General features: G+C 34.5%; 1 protein-coding gene across 1 annotated transcript; it reads right to left on the bottom strand.

The window, feature by feature from the left end:
* Nucleotides 1-12,384: 12,384 nt before the first annotated feature.
* LOC143590640 (protein NRT1/ PTR FAMILY 2.11-like) lies at nucleotides 12,385-17,845 on the bottom strand. The gene is made up of 4 exons (XM_077071065.1): nucleotides 17,710-17,845; nucleotides 14,345-14,562; nucleotides 13,502-14,052; nucleotides 12,385-13,417 (listed from the first exon to the last, which is right to left on the bottom strand). Exons 1-4 carry the CDS (start codon nucleotides 17,801-17,803, stop codon nucleotides 12,508-12,510), a joined length of 1,773 nt encoding a protein of 590 aa, XP_076927180.1. The 5' UTR covers nucleotides 17,804-17,845; the 3' UTR covers nucleotides 12,385-12,507.
* Nucleotides 17,846-20,265: the final 2,420 nt, after the last annotated feature.

Here is a 20,265-nt window from a genome sequence, read left to right as displayed (position 1 = left end):
AAAAATCTCTTAGATTTTGGTCCATGCTTGAAACGCGGTATCTTCATCTGCGAGTATACGGGACTGGATGTCTTCCGACACCGTACCGTAAATCCATTGGAGAACATGAGCGTCAATTTCTGACCACTGGTCGAAAGACGAGTCATCGGCATCAGGTTTAGGGGTTCCATCGATGTGGTCATGAACTTTGTATGCTCTTACGTGGAGTTTGAATAGTTTTACCCATGATGAGTAGGTAAACGATTTGCTATCAAGGGTACATATTATGTGTTTGGATGTTTGTGACGGTATAGGCGGGGTGGAGGGCAGGCTTGGATTCACCAGTAACCGATTTATCATCGCCGGCCATGAAGATGTGTGGATCGAAAAAGAAAAAGAAGGTGTTTCTAGAACCGAAGCTCTGGTACCATGAAAGAGATTGATACTGTAATTGTCATTGATATTGAAGAATACAACGTCATATATATATATACAATTGTTGCCTAACAAAGCAATCATAAGTAAGGTAACTATATCAATAAAACTATGTAGAATATATTTTGTATCTTCTAATAATATTGGGTATCTTGGATATCTTTGCTTAATAGACACAAGCTTTTTCGTGCTTAGCAATTTTTCCTGATAATGTCTTTAACAAGGCCTACCTAGCAACAAACCTGATGTCCCTAAGTCCGACAAGAGGGGACACTCCAGCAAAGTCCACACAAGCATGGCCCATCCATTCAAACACAAGAATGTCCGCTGGTCGAATAGTAGATCTTTCTTCACGTTAATAATTGGATTCGTCGACATAAATATTTCTATCACCGACTCTAAATAATAGTGTATGCATAGATTTATTCTGTAATTGAAATTTCCTATAAGTAGATTATAAATACATTTTAATAGGGATATATACAAGTTCGAACCGGTCACTCATGTGATCTAAATGCCTACCTACCTTGTCTATATAAAGCCTTAATTCAACATTCGTGCAAACGCCATAAACGTACACCTTCTTCCTCACTTCTACTCCACTCTTCCTCCTTTTATTTATTAACACAATAATAACTTCACCATGGATCCCAAGTCCAAACAAATGGTGAAGCCTAAAGGTGGTCAAAAATCTTCAAACAAACCTGAAGTTGATGGAAGCTTCCCAAGTGATGACGAGCTATACAAACCTTGGGTCGAACCTGATGCTGATACATTTGGGTCTCTTGCCCTCGATGCTGCTACGTTTCTGAAAAGTGTTCAGCTGGTCGTGTACAGTAACTCAATGACGCCGAAGAACGTCAGTAGAATCGGTTTTGCTATTCAAAAGGGGGGTAGCGGCGCAACTTGTTGCCCGTTTACCTATCTCTCTATTGTAATGAGATCCTTTTATGTTAATCTCTATATTTAGATTAAGGGAAAAAAAAACTGAACGAAGCTACCATAGTGAAGAATCTAGAACAGTGGACTATGCAATAAACCAGCTGAGAGCGACAATGAAGTCGATACCGCTAAACGTGATAAGCCGTACACCTACAATAGTGATGATGATGATGAAGATGAAGATGGCCATGCTAAGTCTTAGTCTAAATCTTCAACTGCGAAATCTAAGTCCGTCGGTACCAACTCAAAGTCAGATGCTGCCAAGTCCAAGTCAGCCGGGTGTTCCTCTAGTGTACGTGTGGCAGCATCTGACATTAAGTTGGTACCGACGGACTTAGATTTGGCAGTTGAAGATTTAGACTTAGACTTAGACTTAGCATGGTCATCTTCATCATCATCACTACTGTTAGTGTACAGCTTATCGTGTTTAGCGCTATCGACTTCATCGTCGCTCTCAGCCGGTTCATTGCCATAGTCCACTGTTCTAGACGCTTCACTATGGTAGCTTCGTTCAGTTTTTTTTTTTTTATCGTTTAATTATAAAAAAAAAGTGTATGCAGCTAGAGTGATTGATATTGAAACACAAAAGCCAAGTAATTGGTCATATCCTTATAAAAATCAAAAGGTTGATGAGGGGGGATGTTGGCACGGGTGGAGCTAATGGATTAACCGAGTCTTGGGTTTAAATGCAGTTAATCTGTTGAGTTGAATTTGATTTACAATATTCTTGTTAGTTTACTAGATAAAGTTGTTTTATTTAGTATCTAGTGAGGAGTATGTATTACTCTCTAATTGTAACCAAGTCTCCACATTACCCGATCGATATTATAAGAGTTTTCTAGATTAATAAAATAATTGTGTGCAGTTAGCTTTCTGTTTTTTAACGATATGATGGTGATGGTTAAGACTTGAGTTCTTAAGCTCTCAAATTCGAAACTTGACTTAAGGGGGTTTTGTTTCCTCATTGATGGTGGGTGAATCAAGCTTGGAGTGTTAAAATCAGTATGGATAGTTGACATCCCGTCTTAAGAATGCTCACCTGGTATTGGAGGTGGTTCCAAACGTTATTTAAGAAAGAAAAAAAAGTGTTTTCATTATTAATTCACCATCGTGATCATGTGATTTGTTTTGTGTGTAACATTGGATTTGGCATTAAAATGTTTTTAACATTGGACAAATTCCTGCACTCGAGTTTAGGGTCGGGATGTTGGAGCCGGTTTTAAATTATGGGGTTATGAGAGTTTAAAATAGTTTTGACTTATTAGGTTGGGTTTAAATACATAGTTTACTACAATAATATTACATTTAACTCTATTATCACATAAAACAAACTGTATTTATATCATACTTACAATTTTCTTTTGTAAAAATTTTATTGGTAGGTTTAGATATAATGGAAATTCAAATTTGCACAGCAACCCAAAAACAAATTTACTTTCAGTAAAAAGAATCATGACAATAAATGCACAACAACTTCACTCTCTTAAAAAGAAATAGTTTTGACAACATTTCATAGCAATGCGGCTTACGGTTGTTTGGTAGCCTCTTAAATCATTAAGAGGCTACCAATCAGCCCTTTGGTATTGAAATCATATATAATTTTTTCTTTTTCTTTTGTTATATGTAAAGAGATGGTTATAAAAAAAAACATTTATTAGTTTGCGTTCAATCGTTTGATGTACATAAGAGGTGGATACACGGTAACACAAGATTTTATTGTAGTTATACATGTACATGATATGTAGATATATAGTTATGTACGTAGATAGATCATATAACAGCAGGGGGGGGGGGAGGATTTATTTAAAACGTAAATAGTCGTGTTTATAATCTTTAAAACGTAAAACTTAGTGTTGTTGCCTTTTCAAAGGGGACATGTTGAAGTAGAGGTGCACAAACCGGGTATTCTTAGGAACCGGAAGCGGGTATGGTCAACAAAAGTCAAAACCAGGTAGGAACGGTTCCGGGTATAGTCGTGTATCTGACCGGGTTTTAACCGGTTCCATCGGGTTTTTTTCGGGTAGGGTACGGCCAGGTTTTGACCGGGTATTGGCGTAACTGGTTCCACCGGGTCGATTCCGATTCCGGGTACAGTTTCAGAGGGAAACCCAAAACTCGGTCCATACCCGCGAACAGGGTAGGGTCGGGTCCGGTTCCGATTCAGGTCCGGAACCGGTTGTTTTGTGCACCTCTATGTAGAGGTGCACAAATCGGGGTTTTCAAAAACCCGGGTTCGGGTATGGAACCGGGTTCGGGTATGACTAGGTCTTAGAAAATCGGGTATTGGCAATACCCGGGTCGGGTTTGGGTCCGGGTATTGTCTCTAAAAACCATACCCTATGCATCGGGTTCGGGTCGGGTATAGAACCGGGTATTCAAAAACCGGGTATTTAAATACCCTATTTCCGGGTATTGAATAAACCCTATTTTAAAGTTTTTTTCGGGTTTTTATGGGCCTTTTCCCGGGTATTTTTCGGATATAGATTGAATTTTTTTAAGAGGTTGCACTTTTTACGGGTATTTTCGGGTAATTTTGGATATAAATCGGGTATTTGAAAAACCGGGTTTCGGGTATTGGAGAAACCCGGTATCGGGTATGGAACCGGTTCCAGGTTTCGGGTATTACCGGGTATAAATCAGGTCCGGTTCCGGGTACGGGTTTTGGTATTGAAATGCATACTCTATTCGTACCCTACGAGTAGGGTCGGTACGGGTTCGGGTATCAAAAACCCGGGTATTAAAAAAACCGGTTCCGGGTATTTTTTCGAGTCCGGTTCCGGGTTCGAGTTTTTTTTCACCTCTACCTCTATGTTGAAGTACCGTGGATTTATGTTTTGGGATTTGAACTGCAAGAAAGAATTTGGATGGCCCAATAACACTTTTTCAAAGCCCAATTGATATCGTTTATTTATTAATTAATTATATACCTTCCTACCAATTTATTTCTTTTGTATTCAACCCAAAATCTACTGCACTATTAAAACAATAATTATTTTCATAAATAACATTTGTTCTTATAATTTTTATTAATAAAATAATCTAAAATTAAATTAAATTGCATTTAACTTAATCACATTCAATATATAATTCAATAAATTAAAAACTATCAGGTTTTTCTTTTTAAAATTTCACGGTTGTTATTCTTATTTTAGTTTCATTTCGGTTTTTGGTTTTTGTTCGGTTTTAGTTTTTATAAATTTGTTTCGTTTTAGACGGGTTTAACTTTATTAATTTTTTGTTTCGGTTTTTACAATTTTTGTTTTTGCTTCGGTTTTAGATTTATCGGTTTTAGTTTTTCAGTTTCATTTCAGTTTTGTTTTAGTTTTATTGATATTTGTTTTTATTTAGATTTTTGGTTTTACTTTTGTTTTAGTTTTTTTTTTCAATTTAGTTTCGTTTCAATTTTTATATAGTTTGTTCGGTGTTTGGTTTTACTATCTATTGAAAAATGAAATAATATGGAAGGTTCACAAATTAAGTGAAAGGTTCACATGGGTTTCAACTTTCAAGTATTTTGAAGTTATTGAAGCTTTATATTTTTTTGAATCTTCACGACCACTAATAATAAATTCACATTTGATAGAAAGGATTTCAAAAGCTAAGAACGTTGTATGTGTTGCCCTTCATTTTCTTCTTAATCTGCAAGTGTGTTATCATTTTCTTTTATGAAAATGCGTCATTTTAGAAATGTTTTTTATTTGCTTTGGCTCGGATCAAAACGGATTATTTTAAAAGGATATCAGTTTAGTTTGGGTCAACGAGTCAATATAAAAAGGCATCGATTTCATTCTGGTTTCAACGGGTCTTTTTAAAATCGCATTGATTTGGTTATGGTCATACCGGGTTAATTTAAAAGATATCGATTTGGTTCATGTTTAAATGGGTCATTCTAAAAGCGTGACGATTTGATTCTGGTCAAAACATGTCATTTTAAAAAGGTTTAGATTTAGTTCTAGTTCTTAAATGAGCTTTGAATGTGCTTCAATTTATGAGGGTGCAGGACTTTTCACATGAAATGTAAAACCAGTTTTTGTAGTCAGTTAGTCACTATGTTTGTTAGATTGGTATATGAATGTTTATGTCGTCAACTTTGTTCCCGGTCCATGAATAAAAGAAGCCCGAATCATTCTTGGATGCTTATCGAGAATCTTTTCTGGATGCTTATATTTTGATTTACTTGCTTTCCAGAATAATGTTAGTGAAGTTTGTTTGTTTGTTTGTTTTATATTAATATTAGTTTTTAAAGTTTATGAAGTTTATGTTTTAAAGTTTTAAATTTTATTCGTAGACATTCTACTATATAAAGTCATTTTTTGTAAGTTTATGTATTTAAGTACTTTGTTTGCGTATGAATATGAATTGCAATTAAAAATCATGTTGTTTAAAAAATATAATAAATAATAATTTATCGTTTGAAATTGTATATATGTTTACTTGACGATTTCTATATTTCCACCCGTGTCGTGCACGGGTCAATAACCTAGTAAAAAAGTAAAGTAAAAGTAAAACCCTAAGGAACCGATGGCAGGATGTGATTACATATGCGATCTTCTGCCGGCGATGATGATGTTAGATGAGAACGAATCGAAGAAGAAGAAAAAGAAGCAAGAAGAAGAAGACTCGAAGCTGAGGAAGTTGCTGGATGTGAAGAAGTCGATGATGATCGTCAAAAAGAGGTGGAATGACAAGAGTAAGGAAGCCATGAGGAACTTGCGGGCGACCCAAATGTCCAACCAGAAGAAGCTAGAGATGAAATCCAAATGACGAAGGCAGGGAGTATCTGGGTGTCTCAATGGTTGTGTTGGATGAAGACAATGAAGACGTAGACCGTTAATTTTTGGCTGAAATAACCGATCCCACTGGTCGTCGGGTATGCCTTGGGACCTCTTTTATCACACCCAAGAAAGTCGATGTTGCTTACGATAAAGCCGCATTGGACTTTTACAGGCTTGAAGCTAAGCTTAACTTCCCGCACCGAGTCCGCCACCACCGCCTCCCCGAATCATCATAGTACTAACTTAACTTAGGGCAAACAATCGTTAACGTATGTATGAATTATTAAGGAATCAATGAATGAATATTATTAATAAATGTATGAATATATCTTGTTATGTTGCATCTGTATTATGGCAATTCGTGAATTGTTGGCCCAAAATCTCCCGTTGTATGTGTTTGAGACGTAGGGATGGCAATGGGTTGGGTATGGGATGGGTTTAGGCATTCCCAAACCCATACCCAATTAGTAAAACCCATTCCAAACCCGTCTCAAACGCATCGGGTTTTTGTCGGGTATCAGACAAACCCGACCAAAAACTTGTCTGGTATCTATTAGGTTTTGACGAATTATACAACAACTTGAATCGATGATCTTGCTTTCCTTCTCATTCACAAATAATTTAAGAGATATCCTATCTTTAAATACAATATCATAAATTTTTATAATTCATAAATATATAAAAGCCTCATTTAATACAACATTTGAAGTTATATTTATAACTTTGTTAGTAAATATATAAATGGTAATAGTGTTAAAATTAAGTAGCTTATTATGTGTAAATTATAGTTTTAGAAATGGTTAAGATGAAATCCTATGTGGATAGCTTATTAAATGGCATGTGAAAACTATGTATTGTTTTAATATATTAGTTAGATATCATAATTACTAATACATGATACTAGGAAATCAATTCTATATTCTTGAACTAGGATATAGCCCGTGTAATACAAGGGTGGTTAAAAAAATATAACAAAAAAATTAATTTAATAATGGACATAATAGCATACTCTATGGATTTATAAAATATCATCATCATCATCATCATCATCATCGTACTCAGTATATCCCACCAATAGCAATGCTATGGTAGGGTCTGAGAAGGGTAAGATGTAGACAGTCTTACCTCTATCCCATAGGGATAGAGAGGCTGCTTCCGGTGAGACCCCCGGCTCGATAGTAGTTTTGCATCAAGCCTTGGACATAAGACACATAGCACTCAATCATCAGGGACACCGGCTGATTGGTGCATGTGCCCTTGTCTTTCGGCTATCAACGCCACCACATGATGCCTGATTAACCTTCCGCCACTTTTAACGTTATTTTCACGAGATTAGTAAAATAACGTCAAAATTAGTGCACTTTTACTTTTGCCCACCTGAGGGTTCACACATATATACATTATATGCGCGCACCGCAAGCAGGGCGTATGGATTTATAAAATATAAATAATAATAATAATAATAAATAAATTTTTATAATTCATATATATATATAAAAGCCTCATTTAATACAACATTTAAAATTATATTTATAACTTTGTTAGTAAATATATAAATGGTAATAGTGTTAAAATTAAATAGCTTATTATGTGTAAATTATAGTTTTAGAAATGGTTAAGATGAAATCCTATGTGGATAGCTTATTAAATGGCATGTGAAAACTATGTATTGCTTTAATATATTAGTTAGATTAGATTAAATTGCACCTTTTTTTGTTTAAGTACATCAGGAGAACCCGTCCCAATTATGTCGGGTTTCGGGTATTCCCATCGGGTTCGGGTTTCACTGTCATCCCTATTGAGACATGAGATCTTCTCGAAATCCATCTGACTAGCGGCTAAGAACATTCACAAGGGGTTCTCCATATTATGTGAGTGTTTTTTCAGTTTTTAGGGTGGTTGTGAGTGAGAGAGATAGACAAAATGTTACCGTCATCCTTCATAATTTTTAATATTTTTTTAAAGTAGTTGTGAGTGCAGAAGATAGAAAACGTAATGATAAAAGTATAAAAAAGTATTATATAATTGAAAAGTAAAGAGAAAAGTAGTGATTTATAGTGTAAAAATCTAGATTTGGAAATGAATAACCTATTGAGAATGCTCTAACAAATTAAAACACTGAAAGCAATTTATTTGGTGATACTCACGGCATGTTGGTGTTTATGGAAGGCAAGAACGAAGCCCTATTCCATGAACTAATGAAGGCAAGTAATTGGTTTCGGTTAATAGACGATAAAATATTTAGTTTCCTTCCGTAGAAGAACTGGGGGAAATGAAACTAACGTGGGTAGATTGGGAAACGCATGTCCATTTTCTTTTTCATATTAACATTGCAACTAGGGCGCATATGCTATATGACTTGCATGGCCGTATTAGAGAATATCTTAAAATTTTGGTGCATGGGACGAGTAAAAAAAGCGGGCCTATAATCGTGTTCTAATCATGTGATAGATAATTTTACCGGTAGGGTTACCTTTCAAAAGCCCAAAATGAACCAAATACTAATATGTCAATCTAATCTAACTAATATAGTAAAACAACTCAATTCTCTCCGCATGTCATTAATCTAGGATGTCCACATAGGGCTCCACATCATCACATTTTCATATAATTATTTTTCACATATTCACAATTAGTTTAATGGAATGAATTTGGTAACGGGTTTACCAATTATAATCTTTGACCTTAACAAATCTCCTTAAATTAGTCAACAAGTCAAATTAGGTTATTATTATAGGTAGATGTCTAAATTTTGGTAGTTTCAAAAATAAGCCCAGGATTTTTATTAGAAATTATATGCTTCATTTATAGGGTTCTAAACTTGCGGTGTTTAACAAAAATAAACATCTCCATATGTAGTATATAACATCCGCTCATAGATGCATTCTCTACATTAAAACAATCTTCTGCCTTTGAAGCTTTTACAAAGTAAGTTATTCAACTGTTAGTTATAAATTTTATATTTAAACGAATTAATTCAGTAAAGTCTTTTATTATTTGATTTAAAACATATTACAATGGAGGTTCAAAACTTTACAATGTTGGATGAAATTGATGTTCTCAAAACATCTTCATCCACAGTTAAGGTTAGTTTTCAAATAATATTACAAAAGCTGTTACTAATGTGTTTTTTTATTTTTTTCAGGTATAATGGTTCATTTATGTTATATTATTTCTTATTTACTGAATTGTTTATTTATAAAGCTTTTATGTTATAGACATAGTTTAAAATCTTTTGAAATATCTGCTGATAAAAACTTATGCCAAATACTTGTGTTGATTGAATATGCTTTTTACATTTTATATTGCTTGTTGATATGTTTTCCACCTGTGTGTAACACAGGTAATTATCCTAGTTAGTAATATTATATGTTTGTATTTATCACTTACACACAGGTAATTATCCTAGTTAGTAATATTATATGTTTGTATTTATCACTTACCTCAAAGCAGGATTTTAAGTTAAATCAATAGCTTTGACTATTAACAGTTTAAAGAAAACGGATGTGTGTATAAACCTATCACAAATGGCATGGCTTTGACTCCTGTGTAGTTGAGTTATTTCACTCTCTCTTCTCCACTAATCTCCATGCCTTCAATGTTCAAAGCCATGAGTCCCACCCTCCACTCTATCTTTAGATATATGTATACTGTGTGCAAAATGTGTGTGTGTAGTTTTGCTTCATAACATATGAGGGCTAGGAAAGTGAGTCATAAATGTTACTAGTTTGCATTTATTTTTGAATTGTAGTTTGTGCCCTTTTAATGACCTTACTATACTGTTTCATGAGATTCTTTCCAAGTGTGCATATATATCTAAAGAGTTTGCTGTCCTTTTAACTTCTTTTTAATTTAGCAAAAAATCTCACACTTTAACCACCCTCACACTTTAACCACTCGACTCTAACACGTAACAACGCAATTAAGTACCTATAAACCAAGCCAATCAATGCACATATCATTACTCCCTATTTTTATCAACATTGCATGTTATACCTTTCTAGTTTGGGTTTTAAGCGAAGGAAAAAAAAAAGCGAAAATGAGTAAATTGTTTTTTTTTTTTTTTTTGCCTATGGGTTTTACATCTCATATTCAGCCCAAAGTTAAAACTTTTGGATGAATAAACCCCTAACATTTAAATTTGTTTAAGTTCATCAATTATTTCCGCTAAAATCTGCATATGCCCCTCACATGATCATAGACAAAGTTGTCTTTTTTATACGACAGAATTACAAATTTTGTCCTTTAAAAAAAGCCAAATTACGGTTCGTGTCCTTTTCTAAGTTTCCTTGCAGGCGGTGTACTTTAAACTTTTTTTTTCTACACGTTATGTCCTTTACGCTAACTGGGTTAGAAAAACTCTGTTAAATGACAACATGTGCATAGCATGTGAGGGCATATTGGTCTTTTCGTCTATATCCTTTTATTTATAACACCTTCTTCTCCTTTGTGCACCACCACCATCACCACCACACCTCCCTTCATCTCTATTACACCTGCAAATCACATTATTTCCAAATCGAAGTCCCAATTCCAAATCAAACCTGCAAATCGTGACTTACAAGGGTCGAATTGAAGATCTGAACTCGTTTTTCTTTGTACTCACCGGAAACCACCACCTCTGGTCCACCGCCACGTGGCCGCCGTCCAAGTTTATCCAAGACGTTGAAAACCAAATTTTACTTTTTTATAATTACAAATTGCAAGAAAGTTTTAATCTTTTGCATAAATCAGTATCTGCCATCTAGTAGAATCATGGTTTTGCACTAATCAGTAACAACTACTTAAAGTTGCAGACAGTAGCTAAACATTTTAATAAATATTAGACTGTTTTCTATTAACTGTTATTTATTTTGTTGACTTATGTTTTTCAGAAATGAACGGAGAAACAGGAATGTTTACAGTACAGCAAACCGTAGGCACCGTCTTATGCTGCAAATGTGGCATATTAATGGCCCCAAACGCAGCCAACATGTGTGTCAAGTGCCTCCGTTCAGAAGTCGACATTACCGAGGGCCTACAAAAACACGTAACAATAATCCACTGCCCTGAGTGTGACTGCTACTTGGACGGCGGCCACGTGGCGGTGGACCAGAGGTGGTGGTTTTTGCGGTGGATGGTGGTGGTTGGACGGCGGCCGGCGGCGCAGGAGGATTTGGGACGGTGGTTAGGGTTAGGGTTTGGTGAATTGCAGGTTTGTGGGATTGGAATTGGAATTGGAAGAGGAAGATTAATAATATTAATGTGGCAATGGTGATTGATAGGATTGAGATCTTGTGTAAGAAGATTTGAATGTGTTTCTCCATTGATGTTAGGGTTCTATCAGATGCACTGAAGAAGAAGAAGTTGCAGTGGTTTTTGCGGTGGATGGTGGTGGTTGGACGGCGGCCGGCGGCGCAGGAGGATTTGGGACGGTGGTTAGGGTTAGGGTTTGGTGAATTGCAGGTTTGTGGGATTGGAATTGGAATTGGAATTGGAATTGGAAGAGGAAGATTAATAATATTAATGTGGCAATGGTGATTGATAGGATTGAGATCTTGTGTAAGAAGATTTGAATGTGTTTCTCCATTGATGTTAGGGTTCTATCAGATGCACTGAAGAAGAAGAAGTTGCAGGGTAGGCAAAAAGACAAAACTACCCTCACATGCTTCTCACATGATGGGATTTAACAGAGTTTTTCTAACCCAGTTAGCGTAAAGGACATAACTTGTAGGAAAAAAAAGTTTAAAGTACACCGTCTGCAAGGAAACTTAGAAAAGGACACGAACCGTAATTTGGCTTTTTTTAAAGGAAAAAATTTGTAATTCTGTCTTTTTATACACTAATTAATACACGCTTATATATTTCACCAATCGATAAACATAATACTTCCGAAATTGGCCTAACAACAAAACTTTGTATTTAACACACATTTTGCAAGAGAGAAGAAAACAAAAACCTTTCATATGAGTAGTCTAGTGTTTAAGATTTAAACAATAATTTATTGAGATCACCAGAAGTCTTGTAAAAATTATATTACAAATATGCTTGTCATGATTCAAATAATCTACTTGATGCATTAAACAGAAAACAATAATAGCAATTTCACAAAAGTATAAAAAGACAAATTTGCTCCTCAAATGAGGGCATGCACAGATTAAAATTTTACTTATTGCATATCTTACATACTAAGATACTAAGTTGTAAAAAGAGTTTAACAAACAAGATTAACATTTTAATCAAGTATAAAATTTAAGAAAAACTATTCACCCCTCTAATATTCTACCCATACATTTAAGTATTTTGAAATTATGACCTTACAATATTAGCTAGAGTCTCGCTATACGAATATTTTTAAACTCGAACTTGGACCAACGTAGAACATATGACCATGTATTCAAACCATATGTTTGTGAACAGTTGGTATACCTTCTAAAGGAACATCGGCCGGTTCGTCTACGCTTCCTTTGTACTTGTACCATTTTGCCACCATCAAATGGTATATAAAGTTTAACGCTTCTAATCCCATGCATAAATAATAAAAGTAATCTAACTTCGCCTCGTTTAGGTCTTGAGCTAACCAATTTCTCGACCCACCTTCACCTTGACGAGTTATACTATGAACGATCGATATCAAGAAAGTGCTCAAATAACTTGACATTGCGAACCCACAAAACAAATAGGAACCAGCAAAACTCTTCATGTTTTCGGGAAACTGCTTATAGAAAAACTCAATAAATCCGATTATTGCAAACGCTTCAGAGATCCCAGCTACCACCATTTGAATTACAAGCCAAAAGGCTGACATTGATGAAATTTCACCTTTTCCCTTTTCAAACCCGAGTGTCGGCTTTGAATGTGCCATGTCTCTTCTTTTCGTTTCAATTACACCTGCAACAAGCATTGTGAATATGGAGATGCCTATTCCGACTCCAATCCTTTGTAGGAGTGAAATCCCCTGCCTTTTGTTTGTTATTTTCCGAAGACATGGAACTAGCATTCGATCATAAACTGGGATCCATATGGTGAGAGCTACCATTTGGAAGACGACGTATGATGCAGCTGGAACCGAAAATGAACTATGCTTGAGTCGTCGGTTAGATTGCAATGCTTGAAAGACGGTGTAACTTTGCATATTGTTTAGTGAAACATTGTAGATTATGCAAGCAAACCAAATTGGTATCGTCTTAATTACACATTTCACTTCCTCTATTTGTTGTATGCTACATAGCGTCCATCGGTTTCCAGGCGATCCGTCTGGGTTAACATTGTCTTTAAGGGTTATAATTGCGGCTTTGTTCAAAAACCTATTATAAAATTTTAGAACATCAAAGATATATAGTGTCATCAAACATAACATGTTATTTAAAGTTTAAGGTTTAGATAAGTACTTGAGCTGATTGCTGTATGGAAGTTTCGCATTGATAGATTTGGTCGAAAAATGATTGAACAATGAAACTGCAGGTTCCGTAGGAACTTTCAGTTTCCTCTTTTTGAGTGCGGCCACTAAGACTTGAAAATTGTTGGTCAAAGGGCTACCAACAGGCCGCACTATTACATAAATCTTCGTACCCACGAAGAATACAACACATGATAGGAACATAAGCAACGTTGGGATTGCTAAGCCAATGGCCCAATTTATATTTGCTTGCACGTAGACGATGATGGTCAATGACACCATCATGGCAAATGTGAACGTAAAGTAGTACCAATTGAAGAAACTAGCAATCCCTTGTTGGCCAGATTCGGTGTGCGGATTGAATTGGTCCGCGCTAAAAGCCAAATTACATGGTCGGATTCCGCTTGCTCCAATGGTTAGAAAGATGAAACCCCCGAGCAAGAAAACCATTTGCCATGGTGTTGCGCCGGCGCAAAATGTGTCTACACAATGACGAGGATGGAGCGTTTTTATTGCTGCCGTTAATGTTAGCACAAGCATCCCCTGGATCAAAATAATAAATTAAAAAGTTTACGAGTTCATACATGTAAATAAATTTTTATTGGAATAAAGCTAGCATCTCTATATAAATTAAGTATTTCAATGTAAATAAAATATAATGTTTGGTTGTTAGTAAGAAGCAATAGAGTTAGTACAGTTATATGTACTGTAGTCTATCACCAAAGCAATCAATCATTAGTGTTAAACGAGCCAGCACTCATGCACCACCTAACTAGTTAATGTTATTTTTTTTCCGACAAGTTAATCCAATAACACTAAAATTACCAATAGATACCATGAAGGATGAAATGGAAGCAGCTCCTAAGACCTTGTACCGACCGAAATAAGTGTCTGAGAGAAATGCTCCAGCAAGGGTACCGAAGTTGCATGTACCATGAAAAACGTTTAGTAGATTAGTAGCAGTAATCGACTGCATATTGAATACCGAAGTTAGATACACCAGTAGATTTGCTGATGTCCCAATTGTTCCCAACTTCTCAAATGTTTCATTTCCTACCATTAAAATACGAACAAAATTGTATTATTGAGTTTGTTTTGGTTATCGAATATCGATTTTATCAAATAATGTCGAAAAGAATAATAGACCATTATTCATTACATCACGTTTAAAATAAATAGATTACGCATGAGCTTGCTATCGAACCCATACTAACCAGTACCGAAAATTCTGATTTGGATTTTCCTAAAATCTTGATACAGGTACCGAAAATTTCGGTGGAAAATTTCGGTTCACTCACCCTATTCGTTTGCTCGTCCCTAAAATAGATAAGTGTGAAAACACGTTAACTATTGTATTTTCTTTATTTGATGGTAGCATATAAGTCATTTTTTCAAAATTAAACCGATAACTCTGAAAAACACATTTGTCTTTTTATGTGACGTAATATATAAGCTCTTTATGTTAAACTTTCACACTTTTTGGATAGACCTAGTTAACTTTTTTATAGGTAACATATATTACGTTTTTTTATCAATCCACGTGGTTTTTAAACTTAGAAAGGATCAATTTGTAGATATTACGTTTGTGAAAGGAAAAAAATAACAAGCGTTCGATTAAGCACTTAATTTAGTTTTTCTAAATGGTTATTGGTTAAAACGTTACCTTTTACGTTGTCATGTACGTTTACTTCAAAACCATTTTGAAGGTCTTACTTTTTTCGCTAACAAAAAATTGTCATTATTTATGTAACCCAGTCAGATTCAATGGGCGGTAATGGGAAAATTTGTTGGTCATCCTTCTTTTTCAATGGTAATATTATATATACACCCAACCATTTTATTTAACACACTGTCAAAGCATCTAATTCTCCTCTCTATACTTTTATTTTTTTCCTCCAAAATTGGACCCCGAGTCTTCTTCGTCACCCGACTATTACTACCCCGAGCCCGACACTCTTCCCGGCTCGGATTTAAAGGATGAAGGATATTTGCTATGGTTCGAGAGACGGTACCAAATCGGTACCGGCTTCTGTACCCGGTACCGAAAACGCTCATTTCTATTGCAGATCGTTGGGAACAAATACAATAAAAGATGAGATCGTTATCAGGCAATTTGTTAGTTGTGACCGACAACGACCAAACAATTAAAGGTCTACATGTATCTTATTCTTTCTCTCTTTGTTAAATCCAACTGTTCATGTATTTCAAGTTAAAGACAACTCCATTTAATGTAGTTAAAATTGAGGACACTTTTAATTGTTTTTCTCTTCCAGCTTAGGCCCTTTAGATATTCTGTAGAAAGTCTTATCATTTAAAAAAATAAAAATAAAAATAAAAGTAAAAATATTCTGCTGAATAGCATCCTTTACCATTTTATAAAAAGAAGTTCAAATTCAATCGTATCTGATCAAATTATCATGGGTGTTTAATCAGTCTTATATTCGACTAGTTCAATTCGAGTTTGAAACTCAAATTCACATTGATTCGAATTCAGTTAAGAAATTGATCATTTGTTTTAATTCTAATTTCAAACCACTACTAGCTTACCTTTTTAACAACAAAAAAATTACAAGTTTATAAAACAAATAAATCATTTATAGTTACAACATCCTAAATATTCAAAGAAGTAACATCCAATTGCATGAATTAATAACTAAAAGGTTTATTGGAAAAATCCCTATTGACTGGTATTGGCCGATAATAATTCCTATTCATTTGGCGGTCCCAAATTTAAAAAAGTTGGTCACCAATGGTCTGCCGTTAAATAGGACTTAACGGTGTTATACTTTTTTCCGAAGTTCAAACTAATATTTTAGGGTTTTTGATCGGAATGAGGATACGAGTCGATTGATGTAAAACTTAGCTCGAAACAGTGATTCAGAAGACTTGATTTCTATTAATTATAAGTTCAAACACCCGAATTGAAGCATTTTGTCGTTATTTTGGGGCACCGTTTCGAACAAAGTTTTACACCAATCTGCCCGTATCCTCTTTCCAATCAAAAGCTCTAAAACATTAGTTTGAAATTTGTAAAAAAGTATGACGCCGTTAAGTCATATTTAACGGCGGACCATTGGTGGCCAACTTTTTTAAATTTGGGACCAACAGTGGTGTGATAAAATAAATAGGGATTGTTATCGGCCAATTCCAATCAATAGGGATTATTAAAATTCAATAAACCTAACTAAAATGATCAACTTTCAATTTTTAGTCTTAAGAACTTAAAAGACTTAGTAATTTATCATTTTATTAATATACATATTTATAATAAAAATAAAAATGTAAAACTTGAACTCGAATTTCAAATCGAATTTAAAATCATAAATTGTATTTGATTTGAAATTGGATTACTAAATCAAATTTAAATGATTGAAAACTGAATCTAAACCTTTAAATTTGAATATGATTCGAATCGATTTTCAAGTTTGATTTGGATACAATCACCCCTACAAATTACATGTGTGTAGTTGTATTAATAGATTTTTAAGAAAATTTATGCGTATTATTCTTTTATGAAAATCGACCATCAAAGTTTTGTAATTTCAAGTTTGGTCACTAAAGTTTTGTACAATAAACTTTTTTATAAACAGCTCATAAAAGTTTCGTGTTTTAAAATTTTGGCACAAAGGTTTTAAAAAAAAAATTAATTCAGTAGTCTTAAAATTTTATAAGCTGAATGCCAGTTTTTTGCAACTTTAAGCTCATTCATAAAGTTTCTCTTTTAATTTTGATTTAAAGTAAAAGGCTAAATACACAACTATGTTTAATTATTGTCCCAATGTTCTAATATAAATTTACAAAGATTGGTATCGGTATCTATTTTAATAATTTTCAATCGATGTAAAATGCGTGTCGATATCATTTTTGGCATATCATAACTTTATTCATTTATATGATTTTCAACCAATGTAAAAGACATGCCCATATCCTTCACAACTATATATCTTTGGTTTTCTATCAGCTTACCGTAGTGGTATCGTATCAAACTAAACCAATTAACACCAACCAAAACTAAATTCTCGTCGCATCACGCTAAGAAATTCAGCTATTAAGCTTAAAACAACAATTCGTTAAAACCCCAAAACCTTCAACTACGCATGTGTTTTTTTAATTAGCGTATTATGAACATTTAAATCGGTAGCTTTGACGGGTCAACTGATTCATCTACTGGATGAACCAGCCAATCCACTGTGTGTATACCTATCACAAAAGGCATGGCTTTAACTCCCCTGTAGTTTTGTTCTTCCACTTTCTCTTCTCCGGTAATCCCCTTGCCTTCCACCTTCAAAGCCATGACTCTCACCCTAGCTCCACACGAACCTTTAGATGTGTATGCGTGTATGTATATTACTGTTTGTAAAGGTGTGTGCGTGGAGTTATGTTGTACACCATAAGACCATAAGTTTTATCATATTAATGAAAAGTGAGTGGTATATATAGAAAGCATAAAAATTATGATTGGAGGCTTGCAAAGGTGTCATGTCATGTACACGACGCAGGTTGCTAGTATATTGTGCATGTGATTGAAGTCGACTAAACTTTTTGAGAAAAATCACCAAAATAATCACGGTACCACAAGTAATTACCAAAATAAGCATCGGAAACGTATGTAGTTTAGACGACGTTTTAGCTGACAACGGACCCACCAATGGATCACTTATTTTGTCTTTTCATGACACGTCACGTTTCAAAGGAAGCGTCTACTCAGACGTCTTCTTAGAGGAAGCTTCTAAAAATAGACTTTCTTTTATATATATAACATCTAAATATGGATCTGAAACATCCAGGATAAGAGAAAACGTCTAAGCCCTAGACGCTTCCTTCGGCTTAGGCGTCTCAAACTCTATCTCCACTTTTTAGACGCTTTTGTCCGTTTTTTAGACGTTTCATATGATTTCTAGGCGTTTCCTATATTTTTTTGAAAGACATTCTAACTTTTTAGACGTTTCAAAAGATTTTTAGACGTCTCCTCCTTTTTGATTATTTTTTTTTCGTCTAAATTTGTTTTAGAAATTTCATACGAATGACTAAAAAAAAACTTTTAAAGGGTGTAAAAAATTTAAAACATCTTTTAACGTCTAAAATTCTTTTGAGGCGCCTAAAAAACTTAGAAATTGAATTAAAAAAAACGTCTAGAAATAGAATGAAGCGTCTAAAAACGGATATAAACGTCTAAAAGAAGTGGAGCTAGAGTCTAAGTCACCTAAGCCAAAGAAAGCGTCTAGGGCTCAGACGTTTTCTCTTATTCTATAGGTCCATATTTAGACGTTTAAGAGAAAACGTCTTGTTTATAGATGTTTCCCCTTAGAAAACATCTGTGTATATGTTTCCTCTAAAAAAATGTCACATGCTACGATATAAGTGGTCCATTGATGGGTCAGTCTATCAGATAGATAAAGCGTATAAAACAATTAGAATGGTAGGTATTATTAGAATGGTAGTATATTTTATCAAACAATTAACTTTTTCAAAAGAAATACAGTTAATAAATGAAAAAGTATTCTCTAGTCTCTACTCAGTACTCACTATTAACTTGTGTTATTCCTGATGAGTAAGTAAAGTACGGTACTTAATTGCATATAGTTAAAATGTCTTTGGTGTTTTGTTTTCTTTTGTCATTAATGTCATGGGGAGTCACATGGTTTTGTCTACGTTATTGGCTCAAGTTGAATGGTTGGTATATGCTTGTAGACTTCTAGTGAGTCGCATTATGTTATATATAAGATGCAATAACACATGATATACATGTCTTCGATGAATAACTCTTAGCGTCTCATTGTGGCCTTAGAAGGATTACATAAAGTCACATTATATGTCTTAACGCAGTATGGGAATTGATAAGAGAATGAAATGGACGCGGAAATGAAATAGATAAAGAAATAAAATCAACTATTACTGTAACACCGTGAAAAATACCCCATTTAATGTTGGGCTAAAAATGCAAATTCTGAAAGTTAAAGGGCTAAAAATGTCAAATCTGGAAGTAGAGGGACTAAAAATAAAAACTTAAACATCATGCATCTTCGTGTATCGCGAAGATAAAGGCCGAAGCAACTTCGCGTATCGCGAAGTTGTTTGCACACGATTCAAAGCTTATCCAGTGACATGTCGACACGTGGCAGCACGGGGTTGACATGCAAAATTGCGGCGCGCAGTGACGGATCCAGGATTTTTTTCAAGTGGGTTCACTGTGTTTAGGTGCTCCGAATTCATAGGATTGGGCATAAAAATTTTCAGGTCAATTCAATGGTTTGGATTGGGTGTAGTTAATCACATAATAAAAATACGATAAAGAAATAATAAAAAAAGTCTCCTTTAAAAAGCAATGAATAATCCGCATGCCTTTGCCATTGGTGTAACTATACGAGTGGGCTAATGGTCACGTTTTTTCCTACGACTAAAACTACGCTTAAATTTCATCTTAATTTCACAAGTCATAAATAAATAAAGTTTCATAAACATAAATACAAATGCTACAATTGCATACACCTTTACACTTATAACAATCATATTTGTTTAATTAGGCCACATCTTCATCTTTTTCCCCATATCTAGATATATATATGAAGCATAGGCATCGGTAAATAAATTATTAAACCAAGAATTTAGTCCTAAATATTAAAAAAAAAAACAATGCATTAGTACAATTACACTGCACATGAAAGCTAACATGGAGGCATGTGCAACAATACTTGACGGTACATTGCTTAGCCTTTGCTTGAATCTTGCAATTAATGTATATAACCCTATATATGT

The sequence above is a fragment of the Bidens hawaiensis genome, unplaced genomic scaffold, assembly GCF_021521415.1.
Source record: "Bidens hawaiensis isolate Kalapana, Puna unplaced genomic scaffold, B.hawaiensis_p1.1 tig00038705_1, whole genome shotgun sequence".
NCBI lineage: Eukaryota > Viridiplantae > Streptophyta > Magnoliopsida > Asterales > Asteraceae > Bidens > Bidens hawaiensis.
Note: the sequence above shows the minus strand (reverse complement) of the source record. Positions and strands in the feature narration are given on the sequence as shown.